General features: G+C 39.1%; 1 protein-coding gene across 1 annotated transcript; it reads left to right on the forward strand.

The window, feature by feature from the left end:
- Positions 1-2,223: 2,223 nt before the first annotated feature.
- Positions 2,224-3,943, forward strand: LOC120257874 (protein trichome birefringence-like 26). Its single transcript, XM_039265163.1, has 4 exons — positions 2,224-2,448; positions 2,547-2,636; positions 2,706-2,983; positions 3,072-3,943. Exons 1-4 carry the CDS (start codon positions 2,280-2,282, stop codon positions 3,825-3,827), a joined length of 1,293 nt encoding a protein of 430 aa, XP_039121097.1. The 5' UTR covers positions 2,224-2,279; the 3' UTR covers positions 3,828-3,943.
- Positions 3,944-16,265: the final 12,322 nt, after the last annotated feature.

Here is a 16,265-nt window from a genome sequence, read left to right on the forward strand (position 1 = left end):
TATTTGCAGATACTGCATGGAAGTTGGAATAAAATGAAGAGGAGTAGGATTTGTAATGTTGTATACTAACTGCAGATTGGTATTTGCAGGTTGCTGCCATATTTGAGTGAATTCAAGCTTATCTGCCAAAATTATGGCACTCCAATTGGCCCTGAAATATACCCAAGAATTGAAGATGAGAATTGGTTGCACTTTCACTGATTGTGCCGAGCTGCTATAGGCTTTTAAGCTCATTAAAAGCTCTTCTAATTGGAGTTTAAGATAGGAGATAAGGATTCTTCATAATTTAACAAGGGGGAAAACACTCCACTGATTTTCCCTTCTCTAACTGGCCTAGTCCTATCAGAAACTCTATAATTAGGCAACTCTCCATCTTAATAGTGACATAGTGACCATGTCTAAGTATAACAAAGGGCTTGTGCTTAGATGTGACAATGAATTTGAGACTCAACGGCGCCTGTGCTTTCCTAGAAATCTTATCAGCATCAAACGTTTTTTTAATTTTAAGTAGAGGACAATAATGGCAACCACTGACTTGATTGTTCCCATGTGTTACTTGATCTTTAGGAACCTGGGTTACAAGAGAAGAGGCCAATGCTTCTTCGTGTCAAGTGAGTTTCAATTTATTATTGTACTGGTTTGTATTGGATTGTATTGCACTCGATCACATGGTAAGTTTGTCTATATTGTCTCAATTATTCATTGCCAGCTCATAAGGTCATTGTCTATATCTTTGAATCAGCTGAAACTTTCCAAGTTCCATTTAATTCAGAGTTAACTTCCATATATTCTTTCTTGTGCTGCCTTGTTCGGAAGTCCAGGAGATGCGTTTAGTTGTTTTGTTCTGGTATATATTATATATCATTATTTTTCTTCAATAATTTGATGGTTCAATTTACTTTTACAAAAAAAAACAAAAAAGAACATGAGATATTTATTTATTTCTTTAGAAATGAGTTACAAGAGGTCCACAGAAGAATGGAAGTTACATAGAATATCAAGGCAAAAGGGACCACCAAAAGTTTAGCAGATTCTCTGAAAGACATGTACAATAGATGCTGTGTATGAATAATTGAGAGACAATACTGACAAATGTAATTATATACCATTTTTGTCTTTGATCTCTTAAACTTTATTTATTTGCTAAAAAAGATAAAGCATTTCTACTGGCTGGAAAAAAAATTATGAACAATGGAAAAAACTACTGGGTGGTTGGATTTGTGGGTACCATTAACATTAATAATAAAATCAAATTAATACTACGAAGTAAATAAATATGACATTTACTATCCATATTTTTTAAAAAAATTAATAAATTACATATATTATAATAAAAAAGAGTTACAGGAACCATAATGAGAAAGTGAGACACAGAAGATCCACTTGCGAGAAAATAAGAACCGCATCTTTTCTATTATGCTCTAACCACACAGAAGATCCATTAGGAATCAGTGAAAGGTATCATAAGACAAAAGTAAACAATATATAACAATCTCAAATGCTGCTTGTGGTGGGACAAAAACATTTATAGTGCTTAATTGAGTGGCTATCAGCATCACAAAATAAGCAAAGAAGTTCAGCTACGGCACCACAAAGTATCTGTAGTAAGAATCTTGTTATTCTTTACCAACCATGCGCAATCATTAATTTTAAGACGGTATGCAGTCTTCCAAATGCTTCCTGGGGAAGGGCATCTTGTCACAGTGATAGAGTACTGTTCACACTATTCTGCTCAAATTAATTAATCATTTATTCGGAATATGATTACCTTGGAAACTAGCAGCCTTTGATATGGTGGTTCTTCTATCCTTGTAAAAATTATGCATAGGGTGCAAGATGCTTGACATATCAATGAACTTTGTGATACTGCAATAAGGTTGAGCGAATCTAGCTAGACACATTTGCTCGTCTCATCTAATTAACTAAGTCGTGCGTTGTATGTCTCTTGATGAATTTGGAGAGTTGCTTAAACCGCCACAGACTTCACTATTGTATATATGGACCGCTCAATTATGGTCCTTCACATTCATGAGGAAACAACAATTACTAGATCCAATCAATAGCAATAATGTATTACGTACGTGTTATATGGAGTTTATCACAATGTGCTTTATTTATAGCAAAGTATAAATACAAACAATAAAGGAATTCTGAATAATTAATAGCAGTCCTGACCATAATGAAAGCTTTATATTAATATATATATATATATATATATTGAGAGTCATAGTAGCATCTCACTCATTGCTTTCTTTTGCTTTGAGCTCAGAGAGACGGTAATGGCAGACAATATAGAGGTTGTGGCCTCTGATCCATTACTACTGCAGGAGAGGAGGAAGAGCATTAGCCTGATGTTCTTAAGGTTCATTGGTGTTGTTCTCTTGGCTGTAGCAGCTTGTTATCTCTTCATCAGCAACTTCAATTCACAGTCACCGGAGACCGAAAAAAGTATCATAATCTTAGCTTCTCTTTGTTTGTTCTTGGGTTAATTTTGCTGAGGTTTAAGAAGAGTTATATTTTTGTATGTATGTTTTTGTTTATTTCAGACTCTTTAACACTAGACAAACAAGAACTAGTGAATATCAGGCCTTTTCTGAAGGAATTGGAAGTTCAAGAAGAGCAATATTTCAAGAAAGGTAGTTTCCTGTCAGAAATAATTGGAACTTCAATTATAGCTACTTCTTCTGATCATTGAGCTGATGCAGAAGTATGTGATCTTTCTATTGGGAAGTGGATTCCAAAAGCTGAAGGACCACCGTACACATATAAAACCTGTCATCACGTTGCAAGTTATACAAATTGTTTGAAAAATGGAAGGCCTGACACAGGTTTTCTTCACTGGAAATGGCAACCAAGTGGCTGTGACTTACCTCCTTTTGATCCACTCAAATTTCTGAACTCAATGCGCAATAAATCATGGGCATTTATCGGCGACGCAATCTTCTCCAACCACGTGGATTCTTTGCTCTGCCTAATCTCTCCGGTGATAACCCAATCTCCAGAAATCAAACTAGAACTAAGATAATATAAATATATATATATATCCTGACCCACTTTGTTGTCTAATCCAGGTAGCAACACCTGATGAAATATATTATGATGGAGACAAGACCAGGACGTGGTACTACCCCGAGTACAACCTCACAATCTATGAGATCTGGTCTCCATTTCTACTCGCTTCCCGGACTGAACATGATCTGCCCTATCAAATTCATCTTGACATGCTGGATGGCAAGTGGACAGAGATGTATAACAAGTACGATTACATTGTTTTTTCTGGCAGCCAGTGGTTATACAAAAGAATAATCATGTATGAGAACAATGAAGTTGTCGGCTGCCATTTCTGTCCCGACTTGGACTTCAACAAGATAGATGATTATGTGGCATACAGGAGGGCACTTCAGTTGACTTTCAAGTTTATTACTACATCTGAGCACAAACCCTTTGTTATCTTTAGGACGTGGGCACCAAACCACTGGGAGGATGGAGGGTCTCCTAGTGAAAGAATTTGCAACAGGACTAAGCCATTTAAAGAAGGGGAATTCAATGGTAAGAGTTCAGACCTTAGAATGAGGAGAGTTGAGGTTGAGGAGTTTGCGAAGGCTGCTTCCATTGGAGCAAGGAATGAGGTGAGAATCAAGCTGCTTGATATTTACCATCTTTCACTGTTGAGACCCGATGGCCATCCAGGCCCTTATGGCGGTCACCAATCAGTTGAGAATGACTGTATCCACTGGTGCTTGCCTGGTCCTATTGACACTTGGAATGAACTGCTCATGAAGGTGATCAATGGGGATGCTCATGAGTTTGTGCCTGATTTCCTTTAGATTTTAAGTAGAACTTGTCTTTTATTTTCTCGTGTCTGAATAATTGGCAGATATATATACTCATGTTACTATATTTTGGGTTTCAGTCTTGATGTATTATGTATCTCTTCTTCTTCTTTTTTTGAGTAAACTCTTTTATTATTATTATTATTATTATTATTATTATTATTATTATTATTATTATTATTATTATTATTATTATTATTGTATAACAAAACACCGTCTTCAATCAAGGTAAGTATAGTCTTTAATTATTCTTCAATTAGTCTCATGTGATTTTTCAATAAAACTTGAGTACAAGGTATATTCTTTAATCAATTAAAATCGTCATTTTAAATTAGCTCTTGCTCTATTTAGCTCCAAACAAATATAAACTTCAATCATCTTTATTCTTTTTGACAAACAGAGCCGAAGCTTGACCCACTAAAACACGAAAAGAAAAAAAAAAAAAATAAAAGAAACCCTCTAGAGGGGAGACTCAAAACAAAAACCCTGTTGTTATGTACACAAGTGGTGAGGAGAGCGTGTCACTAAAAAACTGGCCTAGTGGTGAAGGATGCCCATCACTTATATGCACACAAGGAGTCCATCTCATAGCCGATGTGGGACTAAAAGGGTTCATTACAATGTCCCACAGATCAAGACTGGCGCCCTCGTCAGTCCATGTTAATCTGGGCACCAGACTCTGGGGCCCACCAGGGTTTTCACCGGCTCCACGCTTAACCCGCTCCGCGCATCCACCCAGACATGACGCGGACTCGTCCCAACCGTGCCCCACACCGACTCCCAACAAAAGCACCATGTTATGCACACAAGTGGTGAGGAGAGAGTATCACCAAAAGACCGGCATAGTGGTGAAGGATGCCCACCACTTTTATGTACACAAGGAGTCCATCTCATAGCCGATTGTGGGACTAAAGGGATTCATTACACTCGCTTAGCAGCCGCTTCTTCGAACGAAGTCATCTCGCTTAGTTCCGATCTATTAAAATCTAGCACGTGTCCCCAAATCACAATAGAAAAAAAAAATAATATCATATATGCCACGTGTCATAATATAATAGACTGAAACCAGGGAATACTATGGTTCTAGAACCAGGCCAGATGACTTCTCTTCAAACTAGCGCGGTAAATCAAAGCCCTTATGAAATAACGACACCTCAAGGTTATAGTGGGCATATATAGCTAACCTATATGTGAACTTGTTTGCATCTCTGAGGATTAAGCCGAAGTTTGCTACAGGGCCTCTGCTCAGCCAAAATCTAATAGCCGTGATTTCCTCTATAAGCCTCCGTGCGGTCATAAGATCATCACTTTTTAACATTTCCATCAAAAGGCCACAGTCCAAGAGAATTAAGTCTAGATTTAGATTTCTTTTGAAGCATTCCTATAAAGCAGCTAGCATTGTCATAGCTTCAGCTTTTAAATTAGAATTTGCAAATCCAGCTAAACATCTTGCACAAAAAATACGATTAGTATCATTTAAAATCACAAATCCTAAACCACTTATCGATCGAGGATCCACCCAAGAACCATCACTGATGACAGTTATCTTTCCTGATCCTTGATTGATTTTAAGCTAATCCTAAAGGGAGTCTTCTTTTTCAAAGTATTGCATGGTGAATTCCATAGCTTTTTTTTGCAAATAATGCCAAAATCCAGGGTCACATTACTGAAACTAAGTTGACATCTGGTACTTAAGATAATCCAAGTGCAAGTTGGTATGAGCGCCTTTAACTTTGGTCACCAAGGTGTGAGTTGAATATCTGAAAAAGCCAATCACCTACAGAAAACCTTTGGTTAAATTAAACCCTTACTCCCACCATAAAACTTACCAATCTCTAACATGTTTTAGCCTTTTCACATTCCCCTAAAATATGATCTATAGTTTCAAGGGTTAGATCACTAAATGGACAGTTTTTATAAGGACCCAGATTGATTCTATGTAAATAAACAAAGGTTCGAAGTCTACAATGAAAGATTTTCCAAAGGAAAACTTTGAATTTTGGAGCAATTCTAAGCCTCCTTATAGACAACCAACTACTCCAGCAATCAATCCCATCACCCATTCTGTTGTAAAACTGGTACACAACATTAACAATCTTGTTTTGATTTGAAGAAGGGTGCCAAACCCACATGTTGGGGTGAGTATCATCAAATTTTAGTTTGGAACTTTGGAACACCAATCCTAATCCAGTTGGTTCCTAATCATGTTAGTAATAGCATTAAAATTAACCTGATTTTCAGTCACAAAGTCAGCAATGCTGCAAGTATTAATATTGAAGTCCATATTGATAAATGTGGGCTTACGATTTAAAGGCAATTCAAATAACCAAGGATCAATCCAAACAATTGTGACTGCAATATTACAAGAACTGATCCAAAGGTTCGGCCTTAAAAATTTCAGAATTTTTGCACACCCCTTTGAAAAAATTAAGTGGAAGCATTAGGAATTTTCTTACAAGACCAGATATAAAAAAAAACCATATTTACGAGTGAAGATATCAACCCAATATTTAGTGAAGCCGATCATAATACAAAAAAAATGTTCTTGGCCATGCGTGCAGTTTTAGCATGCTTTAAATCCCGGATACCCAAACCACCCTCAGATTTTTCCAGTGTAATAATGCTTCAAGCTACAAAATGGGTGCCTCTTTGATTGCTGCTCTTGGACCAAAAGAAATCCCTAGCCAATCTAGTGAGTTTGTCTAAAATAAGATCAGAGATAGGGTAACATGTCAAGACATAATTTGGAATACTGAATAAGGAACTGTTAAAGAACTGATTTTTGTACATAGGAGATAGGGGATATGGCTCTAGGTTCTAATCACAAAATTTTCCCGATCAACCAGGGTTTGGAATTGACTCAAGGGCAGTTTATTGGGAGAAATAAAGACCCTTAGGCATTTAAAATGGATTTTTCTTGTTTCATACCAACGATCCTACTAATGGCTTAGCAAATAGATGTATTCATCCAAGAAGGAAATAAAAGATCTGACTTTTTAGAGTTTGGGTGTTGGCCAATAAGATTTTGATAAATTTTTAGTGCTAATAAAAAGGATTTAGCCATTGTCCTAGAGTACCCTAGAAACTATAATCAAGTCATTAGTGAATAATGAATGGTAAAAATTAACTCTCTACCTACTATCAAAACCTGGAATGAATCCCTTATTCATTGCAAAATTTAGAATTTTAGACAAGTTTTGGGAAACCAAGATAAATAAATAAGGGGATAAAGGATCACCATGCTTAACACCTTTAGAGGCCTTGACCGTGCCAGTGTGCAAAACCCATAGGATAACTTCATAGGAGCCACAATTGCTTTCATAATGGCCGTTGCACACATAATGCCGTGGTAAGAAAATATCATAAAATTAAATAAAATCATCAAAGGCATGCAGAAGCAAGAATAAAATTTGTGATATGATCTAATTGTTTTAATGAACACCCTAATTTAATTGAAAGATCTAGAAAATTACCTCTAGATGTTCTAAAACCTTTACTTTGATGTGCCGTGATAAACGTCTAAATGTACATATTTTATACATACTTGTGTACATTGTTTATGTATATACTTGATGAGCTGATGCCCTTTTTATGGTTTAATTGGTTAATTTTGTGTTTCAGGCACAAAGGAAGCCTAGGTGAGCTCAAAGACTCGATTTGAGAAGAAATCAACACCGGAAACCGTGTTTTAGGGCCCGGGCACTATAGCAGCATTGTAGCAGACTGAAGCGTGAAGACTTTGTGAAAATTCTAAGTCTAGGAAACCTTACGGGCAACCTCACATCCTTGAAGATAACTGCGAGCAATTCAGAGAGCAGTAGTAATGTAGTAGGTTTACTATAGCAGCACTGTAGCAACTTATTCAAATTTTCAGCCCATTTTCTGAGCATCCTCACGGGCAGTATATTAACTGTGAAGCAGCCCACAAGCAAACCCGAGAATCATCTTTAAAATGGGGTTAGGGCATCATCCATGGTGTCTTTGGCCACCCTTTCTCTACCATCATCTTCTAGAGCTTCAAGGCTGCTGGAGAAGGCAGATCTGAGGGACAAATAGAAGGGAGAAGAAGGTTACACTCAAAGGAAAATATCAAGGAACTTGCCGGCGTGGATCTGATGAGCTCTCATCACCACCTTCTAGTCTTCATCTTAGGGGAGTTTGCTTTGAGCTTTGTCTTGTATTTCTTGTTTTCTATGCTTTCTCCTTTGTTGACGATGAACTTGACTCCCAAGCTCAAGGTCACCGGGCATCCGGTGAACCTTGGGATGATCTTGCTTGTATAAATGCTTTAGTTTATATTTATGTCATTTGTGTGATTTGTGGTTTAAGCCTTGTGATCTTTGATGTATTGGTATGCATGAGAACTCTGTGTATCAATGTCTAGGTTATACTAGGTTGCATGACCATTGCGCTAGTATTACACACACTTGGCTTAAAAGGGATTCATGTATGAATATGCCGTGACCATCGGGTATTTCGTACCCCTCCAACCATTAGGGTTGTACCTAGTTGAGTATTGACCTTAATTAGAGATATGCCGACACTTAATGCAATCATAGGAGGACTTGGGCAGAAGCGATTCCGACCCAATATTTGTATGGGATTAGGGGTTATCACCGTGACCATCGGGGTAACCTACTTTTGGATGTCTCTTGGCTCAATTACCATTGCCTTTGTAATTTTAGCATCCCTCTAACTTTAGTAGTCCCGAGGGGATCCTAGCTCGGGGTCCTCGCACTTTCATTGCTACTTGCTTCTTTAACATGCTTAAGTGGTGAGCCTTAGTCCATATGTTTATAGTTTTCTCTTTGTTATTTTTGGTATCTTGTTTTAATCCTATATTTGGTAAACTAGACAGTGCCGTCTAGGGGAAGTAATAGAAGTTCTTGGGACCCCAGGGAATATGACCCTCTTGTGCATGCGCTAGAGGTATTACTTGACGACCCGTGCACTTGTGGATCTTATCAAGTTTTAGGCACCATTGCCAGGGACCCACGAGGAATACACAGAAAACTTAGAGCGTATTGATTAAACATTGTTTTGTTTTGTTTTTACTATTTCTTGTATATATCCCTTTATTTGCATTTATTTATCTTTTTCTTTTGTAAATTTTTGTGTACTACCCCTTATTTTTGTAAATATTTATTTCCCGTTCTTTAATCATGGCTTCGACTAACGATTGGTGTAATTACTACTATTCACAGGATTCATACCCTTATCACTCATGCGAACTGGCAGGATTTGATAGTTTACATATCGATGATGATTAGTGGAAGAAAAAATATTGTGAGGATTCGACCAATCCAACTTTAGAGAATCAAAAAGTTCAGTTCTTTTTCAAGGAATACATGGAATCAGAAAAGAGGAACTTTGTAGAGGATTTTTGCCCACCTAGTTGCCAATTCGACCCCGCCAATGAAGAGTCAAGAGACAGTTCAAATGGATCCCAAGAGTTAACAAGTTTGGTTGAAGAAGAGACAGATCAATCAGTGCTAGGAGGCTCAAAAGAGATGGATTACATACAAGGGGGTGACTTAAATTCGATTGAGCCAGAGGTTTAGGTGACGCAAGGCAGTTCGAGCAGTGACAGTTCTTCAGAAGAAGAAGATGAGCAAGTTGAGAAACATGATCTAGGTAATTATAGGAGATTGAAATCATCAATTGAAGAGCCTCTAAAACTAGAATTGAAGCCACTCCCTGAACATTTGGAATATGCCTTTTTGGGGGAAGGTTCTACTCTTCCCGTTATCATTGCATCAGTCTTAATAAGGGAGCAGAAGGACAAACTCTTGAACATACTGAAGAAGCATAAGAAGGCAATTGCTTGGAAAATCTCTGACATCTGGAGGATTTGCCCGTCCTTTTGTACACACAAAATCCTTATGGAGGGCAATCACAAACCCATGGCAATTCCCCAATGAAGACTCAACCCCAATATAAAAGAGGTCATAAAGAATGAAGTCATTAAACTACTCAATGCGGGCATAATCTACCCTATTTCTGATAGTGCATGAGTAAGTCCAGTGCAAGTAGTACCAAAGAAAGGGGGAATGACAGTCATCACCAATGAGAAGAATAACCATGTTCTTACAAGAACAGTCATAGGTTGGAGAGTCTGTATAGACTATTGGAAGCTTAACGATGCCGCAAGGAAGGATCATTTCCCCTTATCTTTCATTGACCAGATGCTTGAACAACTCGTAGGACACTTTTACTACTATTTCCTGGATGGTTTCTTTGGATACTTTCAGATTCCCATTACTCTAGAAGACCAGGAGAAGACCACCTTCACTTGTACTTATGGAACATTTGTTTACCATCGTATGCCCTTTGGACTTTGCAATGCACCAGCCACATTCTAGAGATGTATGTTAGAAATTTTTGAAGATATGGTGGAAAACATCATGGAGATGTTTATAGATGACTTTTCGGTCTTCGGTTACTCATTCGAGTTGCGTCTCAAAAATCTAGAACGGGTCTTGAAAAGGTGCGAAGAGACAAATTTGGTACTCAGTTGGGAAAAATGCCACTTTATGGTCAAGGAGGGCATATTACTTGGGCACAAGATTTCAAGAAAGGGAATTGAGGAGGATAAGGTGAAGGTCTCCACCACTAAAAAATTACCTCCTCCGAGTTCAGTAAAGGCTGTCAGAAGGTTTTAGGGGCATGTAGGGTTTTATAGAAGATTCGTCAAGGACTTTTCTACAATCACCCGTCCATTGACGAAACTTTTGGAAAAAGATGCCCCTTTTGAGTTTAATGAAGATTGCATGAATGTCTTCCTCAGGCTGAAAAAGAAACTTGTTGAGGCACCAATAATACTTTCCCAGATTGGAGTATGCTGTTTGAGGTGATGTGTGATGCAAGCGGTTTTGCAGTAGGGCCAGTATTGGGGAAAAGACGGGATAAGCATTTCCATCCTATTTACTATGCAAGCAAGACTTTGAATGATGTGCAGGAGAACTACACCACCACTAAGAAAGAATTGCTTGCAGTAGTCTTTGCTTTTGATAAATTTCGATCATATTTGGTATTATCCAAAGTAATTGTGTATACTGATCACTCTACACTCAAATACTTGCTGAACAAATCAGATGCCAAACCTTGATTGATCCATTGGGTACTTTTGCTACAAGAGTTTGACCTAGAGATAAAAGACAAAAAGAGAGCAGAAAACTTGGCCGTAAACCAGCTATCACGCCTTGAAGGCCCCAATGATGATGTGCTGGAAAGGAGAGAAATAAATGACACATTTCCTGGGGAACAACTTTGTAGTATTCAAGTGGTAGTGGAAGATGAGACCCCGTGGTTCGCTAACATTGCAAATTATCTAGCGGCAAAAACCTTTCCCAAATGGCTCACTCATCAACAAAGAAAGAAGTTCTTTGCTGACCTAAAGCACTATATCTGGGAGGATCACTACTTGTTTGGGGTTTGCTCTGATCAAATTGTCAGGAGATGTGTTTTGGTGGAAGAATGGCATGATATCTTAATGCATTGTTACTCAGGCTAGACCGCTAGGGGGAGGGGGACACTACAGTGGAAATATGATTGTCATAAAACGGTTCTTGATTCAAGATTCTACTAGCCCACGATATTCCAAGATGCTCAAACACTTGTGCAACACTGCGATAGGTGCCAGAGAGCTGGCAACATCTCAAAAAAGGAAAAAAATGCCGCAAACTTGGAACCAAGCTTGTGAGGTATTTAACGTGTGTGGGATTGACTTCATGGGACCGTTTCCTAGTTCTCAAGGCAATAAATTTATCCTTGTATTAGTTGATTATGTTTCCAAGTGGGTAGAAGCATAAGAAATCCCGTCTTGTGACGCAAGAGTGGTGGTGAAGTTTCTGAAGAAGTTGCTCGCTCGATTTGGCACTCCAAGGGCAATTATAAGTGACCGAGGCACTCATTTTTGCAACTCTCAATTTGAAAAAGTTTTGAAATGGTACGGGGTGTCGCATAGAATCTCAACTGCATATCACCCTTAAACTAGTGGCCAAGATGAAGCATCAAATATGGAATTGAAATGATTTTGGAGAAAACAGTCAATCATCGCACGAAGGACTGGGCAGACTAACTTAATGATGCACTTTGGGCGTATAGAACATCATACAAAACACCTATTGGCGCAACACTGTATAGATTGGTCTATGGAAAGACATGTCACTTACCTATTGAATTAGAGCACAGAGCCTACTGTGTAATAAAGCAACTCAACTTTGATCCTTATCTAAGTGGTCATAAGAGAAAGTTCCAATTAAATGAGTTAGATGAATGGCAAACTTTAGCGTATGTAACCTCAGTGCATTACAAGGAGAAAATAAAGGAGTACCACAACCGACACATCAAACAAGCTAAGTGCTTTCAAAAGGGGATCAAGTATTACTGTTCAATGCCAGACTGAGACAGTTCCCAGGGAAATTGAAATTGAGATGGCACAGACCATATACAGTCACACAAGTATTCCCTCATGGCGCCATTGAGATAACTCTTCCACAAAATGGGACATTCAAGGTTAATGGTCACCACCTAAAACATTACTTTCCAGGTAACAACATGAGCATGAGGTAAAACATGTCAAGCTAACGACGTTAAACAAGCGCTTCTTGGGAGGCAACCCAAGCTTTTTAAATTCAATGCATTCCCATTTTTGTATTCTTTAAGTGCTTAGTGTTCTCATTTTCATATTCTTTGAGTGTTTAGGGTTTATGTTCTTTAGTTTATGTTCATGTTTAGTCATTTTGTCCATCGTCTTCACTTAACTCTTCATGCATGTTGTTGTGATGCCTTGAGTTGTTTGATTTTTAGATGTCATGAGAACTGATTCTTAAGTGTTTATGTGCTTAATTCAGCTTTGTTTTCATTGTTTTTAGGGTTTAGAGGAGGCTACATTGGAAAACAAAATGATTGGAGACCGTTTTATGACCGTGAGAGAGGTCTTAAGCCATCCAGAGGGCTCTTGGAGGTGCCCTTGCGCCCGCAAGCAAAATAGAGGCACCTCACGGGTGCCTTTGCGGCCGCAAGGGCACCCATGAGGCATCCCGAGGCTCCTCATGAGTATCCTTGCGTTCGCAAGGGCACCCGCAAGGGCACCCGAGTGAGGGCCTTAAGGGGCCCTCACTTATTTCCTTCCCCTCACTTTCACTCTCATCTTCTTTTTCTCATTTCTCCTTCAATTCTCCACCAAATCCCTCCATTATTTTTGTTTTAGATCACTCTCCTCCTCCTATAAACTTTTTTTGTAAAGAAAATTTGAATATTAAACAATCTTTTGGCCTGTTTAAGCTCTTCAATCACTCCACATACTCTAGGGCAAAGGTAAGCTTCTTCATCACTCTACCCTTCGTTTCTAATGGCTTTGTGGGGGTGTTTTCATTGGGATTTTGGGTCTCTTTGGATTCTTGATCATTGTGAGAATGAATCTAAGTGGTTGTAAATTTTGTTGGCTACATTTACAAGCCAAACTCTTGCAAAATGTTTTCGGGTTTACTGTAGCATTGGGCATTTTTCACTAGTTTTAATTCTATTGAGCTCTATTTTTGCTTGTAACTTGGTTTAATGGTGCATTCTTTCTATTATAGGCATGAGGATGAAGAAAGTAGCTTACAAACAGTCTAGGAAGGATTATTCTCCCCCTCCTGTTGAGCCAAGGTTTTCAAAAGAAGATCATAAGACAAGATTCGCAATTTTGTCTCGAAAGGGATTCGGTACCATCCGGAGAATAGATTGGGACGTATTGAAGACTTTGGAATTGGATGGTATCATCTTGGAGCTGATTTTGCATGATGGGAGAGATAGGTTGTTCTCTATTGAAGAGCCCACCTACAAAGAACTAACCTTGGAGGTGTTGAGCACGGTTGAAGTTGCAAAGCATTGTCTGTTCACGCACCAACTAAGTTCGATCTCCTTTTGTGCATTTGGGAAGAAGCAGCAGGTTACTCAAGATCCTTTGGGTGTTCTTTTGGGACTCTACACAGAAGTATACACATGTATACCTGAGTTTAAAGGCCTACCACAGACTTCGCGTACCTGGTGACAAGTGAGAAGTATTGGGCCTCCATTGAAACTAGCTGGAGGACAAGGAAAGCATCCCAGTTGTTGAACCACGCACATCGCTATATAAATGCACTATTGACTAGAGGCATCGGGGGTCGACTGGACTCGACAAGGTTAGTGTCATGCACAGACTTATTGATGCTCTATAACATTATTAAGCGTTATCCCATCCACATGGGACACCTTATCGTGGAGGTCCTAGCACATCAGGGGTAGTTTGTTCATCTTGGAGCTATCTTCCCCGGACCGTATATCACACAGATGATCAGAGGCATGGGTCTTATTGAGTGTACACAAGGCATAACAGTCATTGGTTCTATTGCCCCACTCAGGATGTATACTCTTGTGTGTATTGGTATAGTTGAGCGACGGGGTGGCACTTACAGACTTGCCCAGCGTCAAGGAGCAAATGTGCAAGACCCTGGCAGAGTCAGCTTCTGAGTTTGAGGCCGAGTCTGAGCCTGAGCAGGAGTCTATTGAGCGTAGACCTTCACTAGAAGCAAGATTTGAAGAATTCCATACTGAGGTCTACCAGCAGTTGCAGGTGCTTGAGAGGGGACATAGAGACCTAGCTGCATCATTGTGCCGCATTGAGAGCAACACCGCTGAGATCCTAGCATTCGTGCGTAGCTCATCATCATCAGTTGGTGCTACATCTGGAGCTACTACTTGCACAACATCATCACTTCCACCTGATCCTTAGGCTCACAGCACATGAACATTAATCTGTTTTTGTTATTTATTTTTGTGTACTTCGATCGCACTTTGTGTTGTTTGTTGTAGTGTACTTTTAAGTTAGTTAGGGTTCCAACCCTACAAAACTTTATTTGTTTAAGGATAAGGGCATCTTTAGCATTTTAATACCATTAGCATTTTAATACTGTGAGCCTTAGGGATGCCCATTCACCCCACGCCTTAGGGATGCCCATTCCCCATTCAATACTGTGAGCCTTAGGGATGCCCATTCGTGCGTAGTGTACTTTTAAGTTAGTTAGGGTTCTAACCCTACTAAACTTTATTTTAAGGATGCCCATTCACCCCAGGGCATCTTTAGCATTTTAATACCGTTTTCATTGTGCGTGGGGTGAATGGGCATCCTGGGGTAATCCAGGGTGTGGAGGTTAAGGTGGGAGTTAGCACACACTCATAGGAGCACTCTGGATGAAACAGAGCTAGTTTTACTTGACCATTCATTGAACAGCTCACTTCTTGATTTCTATCCATTCATGCTTGTGGAGTCTTTTACTATTGAGCTTGAAGTCATGCATCTAACCATTTATCTTCTTGCCCTTGTTGTTGATATTTGTTTGCTTGGGGACAAGCAAACGCTTAGGTGTGGGGATGTTTGATAAACATCTAAATGTACGTATTTTATACATACTTGTGTGCATTATTTATGTATATATTTGATGAGCTGATGCCCTTTCTATGGTTTTATTGGTTAATTTCATGTTTCAGGCACAAAGGAAGCCTAGGTGAGCTCACCGACATAATTTCAGAAGAAATCAACACCGAAAACGGGGTTTTAGGGCCCGAGACTGTAGTAGCTTGAAGTGTGAAGACTTTGTGAAAATTCTAAGTCTGGGAATCATTACGGGAAACCTCATGGCCATGAAGACAACCGTGAGCAATTCAGAGAGCAACAGTAATGTAGCAGGTTTACTATAGCAGTACTGTAGCAACTTATTGAAATTTTTGGCCTGTTTTCTAAGCATCCTCACGGCCAATATATTGATCATGAAGCAGCCTGCAAGCAAACCAGAGAATCATCTTTAAAAGGGGGTTAGGGCATCATCCATAGTGTCATTGGCCACCCCTTCTCCACCATCATCTTCTAGAGCTTCAAGGCTGTGGGAGAAGGCGGATTTAAGGGGCAAATCAAAGGGAGAAGAAGGGTACACTCAAGGGAGAACATCAAGAAGCTTGCCGGCGCGGATCCAATGAGTTCTCATCACCATCTTCTAGTCTTCATCTTAGGGGAGTTTGCTTTGAACTTTGTCTTGTATTTCTTATTTTCTATGTTTTCTCCTTTGTTGATGATGAACTAGACTCCCAAGGTCACCGGACATCCGATGAACCCCCGGATGAACTTGCTTGTATGGATGCTTTAGTTTACATTTATGACATTTATGTGATTTTTGGTTTAAGACTTGTGATCTTTGATGTATTGGTATGCATGAGAACTCTGTGTATCAATTTCTAGGTTATACAAGCTGCATGACCATTGCCCTAGTATTAGACACACTTGGCTTAGAAGGGATTCATGTATGAATATGTTATGACCATCGGGTATTTTGTACTCCTCCAACCATTAGGGTTGTACCTAGTTAAGTATTGACCTTAATTAGAGATATCCCGACACTTAATGCAATC

This window comes from Dioscorea cayenensis, chromosome 4 (assembly GCF_009730915.1).
Source record: "Dioscorea cayenensis subsp. rotundata cultivar TDr96_F1 chromosome 4, TDr96_F1_v2_PseudoChromosome.rev07_lg8_w22 25.fasta, whole genome shotgun sequence".
Lineage (NCBI taxonomy): Eukaryota > Viridiplantae > Streptophyta > Magnoliopsida > Dioscoreales > Dioscoreaceae > Dioscorea > Dioscorea cayenensis.